The sequence below is a fragment of the Phyllobates terribilis genome, unplaced genomic scaffold (assembly GCF_046119375.1).
Source record: "Phyllobates terribilis strain yellow unplaced genomic scaffold, ASM4611937v1 Scaffold_8__6_contigs__length_399053987, whole genome shotgun sequence".
Classification (NCBI taxonomy): Eukaryota; Metazoa; Chordata; class Amphibia; order Anura; family Dendrobatidae; genus Phyllobates; species Phyllobates terribilis.
This window is the reverse complement of record NW_027362768.1, coordinates 313,415,858-313,428,482: the sequence shown is the minus strand read 5'-3', so window position 1 is coordinate 313,428,482 and position 12,625 is coordinate 313,415,858. Positions and strand designations below refer to the sequence as shown.

The 12,625-nt window shown below is 43.7% G+C and overlaps 1 protein-coding gene across 3 annotated transcripts in view; it reads left to right on the top strand.

The window, feature by feature from the left end:
• Nucleotides 1-12,625, top strand: part of BICD2 (BICD cargo adaptor 2) — a 122,085-nt gene that overhangs the window by 74,666 nt on the left and 34,794 nt on the right. For all 3 annotated transcript variants that reach the window (XM_073644556.1, XM_073644557.1, XM_073644558.1), the window contains exon 2: nt 6,290-6,502. In XM_073644556.1, the coding sequence (XP_073500657.1) occupies nt 6,290-6,502 (213 nt within the window). The remainder of the gene's footprint in view (nt 1-6,289; nt 6,503-12,625) is intronic.

The following is a 12,625-nucleotide window of genomic DNA, read 5'->3' as shown; positions in this document are numbered from 1 at the left end:
CCCGTGACGTTTCAGCTGATCCATCCTGTAAAATCAAGGGAATTATGGGGCATTTTGCAACAGCTGCTGCTTTTCAGCTAGTCTCAGCCGAGTGCTCCCTCTGATCTTAAAGGGAGTTTGTCAGTACAGAATGACTGCTCAAACCAAGCACAGGCGCTCGGTGCACCCTTGGTGTGGCCAAACTGTTAAGTGCACCTTCCCATCTCTTTGTTTTCTATCTGTCTCTGCCCCACCCCTCTATTTTGATTGACAGTTCTGGTTTTTAGAGGCAGAGAAGGGTGGCCATGGAGGGAAAACAGGTAGGTGGGAAGGTGCACGTAACTGTTTGACCAAGGGGGCACAAAGGATCTGTACTTGGTTTGAGCAGTCATTTTGTGCTGACAGATTCCTTTTAAGGCCCCCATAGACTTTAGATTACCGATGGACATTCAACAGCTATTTCTCCTGACTCCCGCATTCACAGGAATGATCACTCGGAAGAACCAAATGATCGTCTGTTGGAACTTCAACATGCTGATCTTTCATTCACCCAACTTCATATGTTGATGAAGAGTTGGGGGCCCCTGTTGACCAGTCCAGGTTTAGCCAACTTTAGTCTTGTGTATATGGGGGTCTTTACCCTAAGATTAATACGGGTATCTCATTCAGACAACCCCTTCTCATATCTATTGTTGGAGCATGTGGACATCTTAGAACAGGGGTCTCAAACTCTGCTAAGTATATGGGCCGCACATAGAAAAAATGTGAATTTGAAGGGCCGCATTCTTTGCAGGATGATATGAAGTTTTTAATGATACCATATTGTTTTTTCTATACACCTTTTGGATCATTTTTTGAACATTTTTGGCTTTTTTTTATTTTATTCTTTTAAATGGCATTCATTTTATGGGCTATGGTACAGTTTTATAGTTTTTACAATTTTACAGTTTTTACAATTTTTATTTCCTTTTTATGTCCCCTAATTGGCCACATAGTGATTTTTTTCTTACAATTAGCATTATATAGTAATTCTGACCAACTTCTTATAGTAATGTCCCATCTTGTAGTAGTTTTCCCATCTTGTAGTAATGTCCCCATCCTTGTCCGCATCTTGTAGTAATGTCCCCCATCTTGGTCTTCATCTTGTAGTAATGTGCCCATCCTGGTCCCCATCTTGTAGTAATGTTCCCTCCTTGGTCCCCATCTTGTAGTAATGTGCCCCTGCTGGTCCCCATCTTGTACTAATGGCCCATCCTGGTCCCCGTCTTGTAGTAATGCCTCATCCTGGTCCTCGTCTTGTAGTAATGTGCTCAACCTGGTCCCCATCTTGTAGTAATGTGCCCATTTTGGTCCCCATCTTGTAGTAATGTGCCCATCCTGGTCCCCATCTTGTAGTAATGTGCCCATCCTGGTCCCCATCTTGTAGTAATGTGCCCACCCTGGTCCCCATCTTGTAGTAATGTGCCCACCCTGGTCCCCATCATGTAGTAATGTGCCCACCCTGGTCCCCATCTTGTAGTAATGTGCCAATCCTGGTCCCCATGTTGTTGTAGTGTGCCAATCCTGGTCCCCATATTGTAGTAATGTGCCAATCCTGGTTCCCATCTTATAGTAATGTGCCAATCCTGGTCCCCATCTTGTAGTAATGTGCCAATCCTGGTCCCCATCTTGTAGTAATGTGCCCATCCTGGTCCCCATCTTGTAGTAATGTGCCCATCCTGGTCCCCATCTTGTAGTAATGTGCCCATCCTGGTCCCCATCTTGTAGTAATGTGCCCATCCTGGTCCCCATCTTGTAGTAATGTGCCCATCCTGGTCCCCATCTTGTAGTAATGTGCCCATCCTGGTCCCCATCTTGTAGTAATGTGCCCATCCTGGTCCCCATCTTGTAGTAATGTGCCCATCCTGGTCCCCATCTTGTAGTAATGTGCCCATCCTGGTCCCCATCTTGTAGTAATGTGCCCATCCTGGTCCCCATCTTGTAGTAATGTGCCCATCCTGGTCCCCATCTTGTAGTAATGTGCCCATCCTGGTCCCCATCTTGTAGTAATGTGCCCATCCTGGTGCCCATCTTGTAGTAATGTGCCCATTCTCGTCCCTAACTTGTAGTAATGGCCCATCCTGGTCCCCGTCTTGTAGTAATGCCTCATCCTGGTCCTCATCTTGTAGTAATGTCCCCCATCTTGGTCCCCATCTTGTAGTAATGTCCCCCATCTTGGTCCCCATCTTGTAGTAATGTCCCCCATCTTGGTCCCCATCTTGTAGTAATGTCCCCCATCTTGGTCCCCATCTTGTAGTAATGTCCCCCATCTTGGTCCCCATCTTGTAATAATGTGCCCATCCTGGTCCCCATCTTGTAATAATGTGCCCATCTTGGTCCCCATCTTGTAATAATGTGCCCATCCTGGTCCCCATCCTGGTCCCCATCTTGTAGTAATGTGCCCATCCTGGTCCCCATCTTGTAGTAATGTGCCCGTCTTGGTCCCCATGTTGTAATAATGTGCCCATCCTGGTCCCCGTCTTGTAGTAATGCCTCATCCTGGTCCTCATCTTGTAGTAATGTCCCCCATCTTGGTCCCCATCCTGGTCCCCATCTTGTAGTAATGTGCCCATCCTGGTCCCCATCTTGTAGTAATGTGCCCATCCTGGTCCCCATCATGTATTAATGTGCCCAACCTGGTCCGGTCCCCATCTTGTAATAATGTGCCCATCCTGGTCCCCATCTTGTAATAATGTGCCCATCCTGGTCCCCATCTTGTAGTAATGTGCCCATCCTGGTCCCCATCTTGTAGTAATGTGCCCATCTTGGTCCCCATCTTGTAGTAATGTGCCCCATCCTGGTCCCCATCTTGTAATAATGTGCCCATCCTGGTCCCCATCTTGTAGTAATGTGCCCATCTTGGTTCCCATGTTGTAGTAATGTGCCCCATCTTGGTCCCCATCATGTATTAATGTGCCCAACCTGGTCCGGTCCCCATCTTGTAATAATGTGCCCATCCTGGTCCCCATCTTGTAATAATGTGCCCATCTTGGTCCCCATCTTGTAATAATGTGCCCATCCTGGTCCCCATCTTGTAGTAATGTGCCCATCCTGGTCCCCATCTTGTAGTAATGTGCCCATCTTGGTCCCCATGTTGTAGTAATGTGCCCATCCTGGTCCCCGTCTTGTAGTAATACCTCATCCTGGTCCCCATCTTGCAGAAATGGCCCATGCTAATCTCTAACTTGTAGAACATTCAACTGAAAAGAATCACTGACTTCGGCGGCCCTCAGGACCAGGCCGGAACAAATATGGGGGCTCTGGTGCCTGTGGGCCGCATTAAGCAGCCTCAGGGGCTGCATGCGGCCCTCGGGCCGCGTGTTTGAGACCCCTGTCTTAGAAGGAGATCTCCCACTCAAGGTTTTCCTTAAGAAAAAGTAGACAATGATACCTTCCGAGTTTCTTTAAGGATTATCGCACAGGTAGTGGATCCTCATTTACAGTAGTACAGCAACAACAACAAAAAATCTGATAATATTGAACTAGTTTAACCCCTTGTTCCATTGTAATTTGCATGCTTATTAATGATTGTATGGCACCTATTAGGAGACCTGTAGAAGCTGGTTTTATAGAGACTCGGCACAGATAGTATTTCCTCCCTGTCTGATGTGATGCTTTTTTAATTTCCCTGGGGATTTTCCTGTGAAAAGTATCCCAATGGGACCAATGTTTTTTTATTATCTTATTTTCACAGATTTTCTTATCTGAAATCAAATACAATCTTATTATAGAAGCTAAGTGACAGCCAGTAGATGTCACAGGAGGGCGGATAGTCACCCGGCTCGCCGTGCATCCAGTAATTATAAAGATAGACTGCTTTAGAAAAAAACGAAAGTGTGCGCATAGACATTTTTGGCTTCTCCGTCCGTCTACCAGACCTTGTAATCTGTACGTAGCATTGATGGCACATCCTGTTCCAGTATCTATTGTACTGTCGTGTTGACTGTGATTAGGACCGGTCTATTCCTTACTGGACTGACAGAGCATTCTTGTAGTAACTTGGGGGTTGTCACTAGGATATGCAATCAATTTTGCAGTGATTCAACCATTGTGACCCCTTCCACTTGCTGAGTGGGTGGGCGTGTGACCGCAACAGTGTAATTTGCAGACATGCGGTTACATGCAGACTAGCGATGCTGGACACGTCTAGTCTTAATGTGACCGGAAGTATGCAAATCACATACTTGTGGTCATATGACTGCCCGCTGCCGGCACTGAGGATTCACAATTCTGCAGTCATATAGTGACTACAGACTTGAGCCCCAAGCCTGGACAACCCCTTTAAGGAGCTACAATCGACCAATCAGTCGTTGCATGTTTACTGGTTTGTTTACACATGCCAACGAAAACGAATTGGAATTTCAACGACCATTAATATAACCATTCTGTCTCCATATAGTGTCAGGTTATCGGCCGCACGTTCCCTGTTTGCACAGATGAGGTGCTTCCCATAATAATGATTTTTAGGACATAACCGATCCAATCACCCGATGAATGAGCGTTTTCCTTGCTTGTTGGGTGATAACCGGCATGTTTACATGGGCCAATAATTAAGAACTAGCGTCCTTATGAGCGCTGGTTAGCTGATTGTCGGCTTGTCATAATGCATCTTAAAATGAAGCTCTACCCTGGGACTGAAAAATGTCTTTACAGTTATAGTGGTCATACCTGGTGCTCTCCATTTGCCTCTTCTCTACTAAGCCAAACGTCATAGAATTCTGGATCAAATTGTACGAAAAAATAGGACCTGCGTAATTACTGAGCTCCAAATATATTCTGTGTTTAAACACATTTTACGCCAAACTAGATAGTTTTGAAAAGTGTCTAAGAAACGAAAATGTGGTTAACTGAGTCCAAAACTAACCCAGATTTGTCACAAAAATATTGGGGGAAAGTAAGCTAACCATGTGATGATGTACAGAGAATAAAAATGTGTCTAACATATTTAGTACAATGTGGTAAATTTATTAACAGCTGTCCCAACTGTGATAAATTTGACACAGATTCTTCCCGTCTCGTCAAGTTCTATGCTTTCTAAACTTAGGAGTCTCTCATCTCCAACTTTATTATTATTTAAAGAGGATACTGTCACCGGGTCATACGTGGGCTGTTCTTGCTCTTATTTTATTCCCACTGTTCTCTTGAGGATTGATTGATTTTTTTTTTTTTAAATCCACCATATGGTTCCAGAGATATGGGCCTTTTTGTTTGTTATGGTTGTTACTTTGGGGGCGTGGCTCACAGGGTAATATGCAGAACAGGGTAAAGACACGCCCCAGAGGATCCTGGAAGCCACACCCTCATGTAACTGTAATAAAAAAGTCCCCATATCTCTGGAGCCGTAGGTCGGATTTTAAAAAGACAAAAATCGGCTTACTTGGGGGAGCAGAGGGAATAAAATAAAAGGAACACTGGCCACTGATGACCTGGCTACAGATCCTTCCTTAAAGGATGTCTCTTCTAAAATGTAAGCTTGCAAAAAGGCTTTATGGAAGACTTTTTTCTAGCCTTAGCTCAGTAGTATTTTTGCCTTCAGCTGTGTAATCTGAGACGACCTGGTTTCTAAGGATATGTTACATTTTTGTAGCTGTATACATAGCAACTAGTCTGAGTCAAATGAATCAGCTGTTCAATGTAAAGCTGGTTTGGCACAGCGCGCAGTGACGGCTGCCATTTGTAACCTAAACCAATACACTTGTCAATAGAAAGAAGAGATTCTCTCTCCATTTCCCCAACCTCCTTGAATACGATACCATAAATTACACAGATCTTGGGGGGGCTCCTTCCTCTGGGGCAGCCATGACTTGTTATACTGGTGGTGTGTATGGTTACATACACACAGCAATAACCAAAGCACCATTGTTAGAGCCAGCGGTCACGTATTCGTGTCAACTGAGCGGTATCTATACAAATTATTCTGAGATTTTTTTTCCAGCTTTTTATCACTGATCATGCATTACAAAAAAAAGTCTAAAACATAAAAATGGAGTCTGAAAAGCATAAAATTATTCTCCCTTGAGAATCTCTTATTTTTCCGCTTGCAGCCAAGAATCTGAGATTTGTGGCTATTGAGCGCTAATCTCCTTATTGGCGGAGTCAGTAACTATTCCCGAATAATGAATTGAAAGATTTGAGCACAAAATACAAAGTATAACCGGAAAATGTAGCCCCCCGAGCTAGACCACTGATGAGGCAGGGAATTTTGTGCTTTCTTCAGAAGCTTGTATTTTCGATGTCTGTTTCTGTAACACGTGTTATCTCCGCCCCGCAGGCATTTGGACAAGCGCACAGTAACCATAAAAAAGTGGCGGCGGATGGAGAAAGCAGAGAGGAATCGCTCATACAAGAATCTGCAACCAAGGAAGAATATTACATGAAAAAGGTCTTAGAACTACAAACCGAGCTGAAACAGTCCAAGAATGTCGTCGCCAACACAGTGTCTGAGAACGAGCGTCTGAGTTCCCTGGCACAGGAGCTGAGAGAGGTATGGTGCATGCATTACTATGTGTGGGGGATGATGCACGTTCTGCACCCATGACCTACTTTGCTCTACCCACAAAGTGAGCAGTGTGTGATTTAAGGCTGAGTTCGCACATATACAGTGCTCTCAGCTGAGCGTGCCGTCGGGGGGTTACCATTGGAATCGACCAAAAACACCAGGATTCCATTGGAATCGACCTAAAACACCAGGATTCCATTGGAATCGGCCAAAAACACCAGGATTCCATTGGAATTGGCCCAAAACACCAGGATTCCATTGGAATCGGCCAAAAACACAAGGATTCCATTGGAATCGGCCAAAAACACCAGGATTCCATTGGAATCGACCCAAAACACCAGGATTCCATTGGAATCGACCCAAAACACCAGGATTCCATTGGAATCGACCCAAAACACCAGGATTCCATTGGAATCGACCCAAAACGCCAGGATTCCATTGGAATCGACCAAAAACGCCAGGATTCCATTGGAATCGACCAAAAACGCCAGGATTCCATTGGAATCGACCCAAAACACCAGGATTCCATTGGAATCGACCCAAAACACCAGGATTCCATTGAAATCGGCCCAAAACACCAGGATTCCATTGGAATCGGCCAAAAACACCAGGATTCCATTGAAATCGACCCAAAACACCAGGATTCCATTGGAATCGACCCAAAACACCAGGATTCCATTGGAATCGACCCAAAACACCAGGATTCCATTGAAATCGACCCAAAACACCAGGATTCCATTGAAATCGACCCAAAACACCAGGATTCCATTGAAATCGACCAAAAACACCAGGATTCCATCGGTACCTTGACGGAGCCATTCACTATTATGAAGCTGATGCAGTCACTTTGGGCTCAGTGTGGCCTCCATCTTGACAGGTCAGCCTCGTTTTTGTGCACATCTGAAAGAGATTAACCCAGCCGGGTCGGAGGCCAAGGTCCAGAGTGACTCAATTGGCCTAAGGCTATGTTCACACACGTTTTGTTTGGTTGGGTATTTTGCAGCAAATTTTTATGCAAATTTTCAGCTGCGTCTAGCAGTACCTGCAAAGTGTATGAGAAACCAGCATTCTCTCTTCACACATGTTGCTTTTTGTTTGCTGCATATTTTCTGCCTTTCTTGCGTCTTTGGAAAATAGAGCATGTCACTTCTTTCAGCGTTTTTGCAGTGTTTTTTTCACCTATAGGAAGTAATGGATGGTAAAAAAAAAAAACAAACCTGCGTTTTTTGCTGCGTTTTTTGCTGCGTTTTTGATGGCAAAATAGAAATGGGGTCTTTTTTTCACAGAATTTTATGTACATGCCTAAATAGAGACAGAAGGACAGTGAAAAAAACGCTGCAAAAAGCACAGGAAAGCCTGCATTTTTGATGCAGCTGTTTTCCTGCCAGAGAAAAGTTGTCAGCAGATTTAGCTGCAGAAAAAAACACAACGTATGTGAACATAGCCTTAAAGTGACTCTGTTGGGGCTTTTATTGGAATCCTGTTTATCTGGAAACCTGATGGAAACTCTGTAGTGCTGAGCCAAGTGCACTTGTATAATATGTGTGAACCTATCCTTAGTGTAAGGCCACTTTCAGACAAGAGTCCTGCTAATTCTGCCGCAAAGAACCCCCTGCATATTCTCATGAAAATATTAATATATAGAAACCTTTTTGGTTTGTTTAGTGTTTTTCATTTTAAGTCTCATGTATATGGTCAATATATGGATTTGACCACTGACCCAAGCTTATCCTTAGAAAGGGACTCTTAAAGGGACTGTCCAATCTTTTGCATGCTGTCGAGATTCAGAAGTCTGCAGTGACAGCAGACTTTTATCAGAACACTGGACAGCCCCTTTAAAGGCACCCTACGAACGTAGCAGTGGTCATGCACCGCTTCGATCATTCTTTATGGGACTGCTGGAGATCTCCAACGGTCCTGTTAAAAGTGAATGAACAACCACTGCTCCACACCGGGTTATTTCAGAGGCCTATAGTTGCCCCGATTTGCCCTTTATCATGCTGTGAGGCTCCCAAAGCAAAATCATTGCAGGGTCACTATGGGGTTAAAAAGGAAAAAAACAAAAATGTCATTACGCATTAATGTAATAAATGGGACCAGCCAACATGATCAAAGTTGACTTTTCTTTCCAAATATTAGTTCGTTCTTCCTAAGAACAAATTCCCAATTTTTTAGTCTTTTTTGTGTCCATCCGCTTCCTTACTGAAGTGGTAAAAAGTGAACTTAGCTGCTACCTCTAATTTATTATCCATCCGAAATAACGTTCCAGTTTTAAGTAGGCGCTCGGTGTAATTGGATTTAATGCCGTTTGACATGGAGCCCTCCAGCTAAATATTACAAAGTCACAGATTCTCAGTAAACAGATCATCACGGGCCGCACAGCCCTCTGCAAACACAAGGGCACTTAGAAGTAATGGGAAGGTTTCGTTACTTAATGAACTGGAAATGCAAATATCGCTTGGCGTGAATTACCGCGCTACTAAATTAAAGGCAAACCAAAAATGTTTACTCAGCTAAAACCTCAGCCAAATCCTCCACTGCTTCTTTCCCCGCTCCTGGATCCTTCGACAACTTCTCCAAGGCTGAAGGTGCTTGTCAACTCCAGCATAAAGGAGAACACCGCATATAGGATGCCAGTATAAGCCACAGAAGACCACCAACTCAATAGATAGAGGGAAACTCTACATTACATATGAATGTCAATTAAAATACAGAATCATTTTATAATTAGTTATTACGTTGTGTGGATCAGTAGGGATTTTGTGTGGCAATGTTCGGGTTCCTTGCATTCACCTTTGACCGCTAAACAATTATTCTCAAATTAGTAAATTACCCCAAATCCATCAGAGAAGGGATAATTTACTGATCATTGGGAATCTTACTGCTGAGACCCCCAACAGTTCTGTGAATGTGGCTCTGAAACCCGGGAACTGGACTCTGCAGAGTCCCATGTTGCATGGACATGTTACGACCACGCGCACCTCCAGACCATCCCAAATGGGGCTCTGGAACCTGGGAACTGGACTCTGCAGAGCCCCGTTTTGGATGGACTGGAGGTGCGCATGATCGACCTCCTTTACTTTCATTGTCTATAGGATTGCTGGAAATAGCTGAATGCTGTACTCTGTTTTCGCCAACAGTCCCATAGACAGTGAATGAAGCGGAGGTTGAGCATGTGCACCTCTAATCCATCCAAAATGGGGCTCTGCAGAGTCCAGTTCCCAGGTTCCAAAGCCCCATTTTGGATGGACTGTAGGTGCTCATGGTTGCAAAATGTCCATGCAACATGGGGCTCTGCAGAGTCCAGTTTCCAGTGTCCAGTCTTGGATGGATTGGAGGTGCACAAACTTGAACTTCTTTAAGTTCATTGTCTATGGGACTGTTGGAGAAAACAGAGTACAGCACTTAGCTATTTCCAGCAGTCCCATAGACAATGAATAGAAAGGAGGTCGACCATGCGCACCTCCAGTCCATCCAAGGCTGGACACTGGAAACCGGACTCTGCAGAACCCTATGTTGCGACAGTGCGCATCTCCAGTCCATGCAAAATGGGACTCTGGGAACTGGAGTCTGCATAGCCCCTTTTTGTATGGATTGGACCTGCACGTGCTCGATTTCTGCTTTATTCATTGTCTGTGGGACTATTGGAGAAAGCTGAGTACAGCGCTCAGCTATTTACAGCAATCCTATAGACAATGAATGGAAAGGAGGTCGACCATGCGCACCTACAATCAATCCAAGACTGGGCTCTGGGAACTGGATTCTGCGGAGCCCCATTTTGGATGGTTGACCTCCGCTCCATTCTTTGACTATGGGACTCTTGGAGAAGGCAAAGTACAGCGCTCAGCTATTTCCCACAGACCCATAGACAATGAGTGGAAAGGAGGTCAAGCATGCGCACCTCCGATCCATCCAAAATCGGGCTCTGCAGAGTCCAGTTCCCAGAGCCCTCTTTTGGATGGATCAGAAGGGTGTGTGCTCGACCTCCGCTTCATTCATTGTCTACGGGAGTGCCAGAGAAAGCAGAGTTCAGTGCTCGGCTATTTCATGCAGTCCCATAGAAAATAAACGGAAAGGAGGTTGAGCATGTGCACCTCCCCTCTATTCAAGAGACTGCAGAGCCTTGTTTCAGAGCCCCCTTCGATCCTGATAATTTGACTCAAGTCACCACCAGACAGAAGACTGGATGTCTGGCTACATACACAAGGGGCAATCACCAGTCCTTTGTGAGGTTCCCGTCTGATTATATCAATTCTTTATGGCTAGAGTCCTTAAAAAAACACAATACGACCGCAGATGTTTCTCCATCTTTTTTTTATTTAATGTCCCATTATTGAAATTTTCCCTTCAACAATTTTAGCTTTTTTATTCTTTTTTTGTTTCTGTCTGTATCACCGACATACTCACTTAATACTTAATACTCACGTAATACGGCTAATATTCTTTCATTCCCATTCCTGATAATTGCCCTAATTATCCGGGAGGCTGATTATAATGGGGATTTCTCTTTTTTTCTTTTTCTTTCCTCGGTACTGGCTGGCAGTGTGTTTTTTTTTTTTTTCTTTTTTTCTTTTCTTTTGTAGATGTGGCACTTTATCTTTTCTGCCCGACTGTTAGTGGATTATCTCCAATTTTTTTTGTGTAATTTTATTTTTAAATAAAAGATTTTTTACACCTTCTAAATGGTAAATTAAATGGACCCTATAATTAATGTACTGAAAGATTTATTGGCAAACTGTCCGATAAATTGTCATCCAGATTTGGGTGCTGTATACGGTAATTAAAATTTGGTGTGACGTCCAGTGAAAGAGGCTCAACTGCAATACCACACTCAACCTGTGACAAGGTGTGGCGCTTGTCTTATTTTTGCAGACTAAAATATAAAATTGATGTCAAAATCATTTATTGATCTAATACAAATAACAATAAAATGCTATGCATGTAATACTATAATAAATATTATATACTAAAATAAATATATACATTATATTTATTATTATTTATATTATATACAGTACAGACCAAAAGTTTGGACACACCTTCTCATTTAAAGATTATTTTGTATTTTCATGACTATGAAAATTGTACCTTCACACTGAAGGCATCAAAAGTATGAATTAACACATGTGGAACTATATACTTAACAAAAAAGTGTGAAACAACTGAAAATATGTCTTGTATTCTAGGTTCTTCAAAGTAGCCACCTTTTGCTTTGATGACTGCTTTGCACACTCTTGGCATTCTCTTGATGAGCTCCAAGAGGTAGTCACCGGAAATGGTTTTCACTTCACAGGTGTGCCCTGTCTGGTTTAATAAGTGGGATTTCTTGCCTTATAAATGGGGTTGGGACCATCAGTTGTGTTGTGCATAAGTCAGGTGGATACACAGCTGATAGTCCTACTGAATAGACTGATAATACAAAGTCTATGGCAAGAAAAAAGCGGCTAAGTAAAGAAAAACGAGTGGCCATCATTACTTTAAGAAATGAAGATCAGTCAGTCCGAAAAATTGGGCTAACTTTGAAAGTGTCCCCAAGTGCAGCTGCAAAGAAACTGGCTCACATGAGAACCGCCCCAGGAAAGGAAGACCAAGAGTCACCTCTGCTTCTGAGGATAAGTTTATCCGAGTCACCAGCCTCAGAAATCGCAGGTTAACAGCAGCTCAGATTAGAGACCAGGTCAATGCCACACAGAGTTCTAGCAGCTGACACATCTCTACAACAACTGTTAAGAGGAGACTTTGTGCAGCAGGCCTTCATTGTAAAATAGCTGCTAGGAAACCACTGCTAAGGACAGGCAACAAGCAGAAGAGACTTGTTTGGGCTAAAGAACACAAGGAATGGACATTAGACCAGTGGAAATCTGTGCTTTGGTCTGATGAGTCCAAATTTGAGATCTTTGGTTCCAACCACCGTGTCTTTGTGCGACGCAGAAAAGGTGAACGGATGGACTCTACATGCCTGGTTCCCACCGTGAAGCATGGAGGAGGAGGTGTGATGGTGTGGGGGTGCTTTGCTGGTGACACTGTTGGGGATTTATTCAAAATTGAAGGCATACTGAACCAGCATGGCTACCACAGCATCTTGCAGCGGCATGCTATTCCATCCGG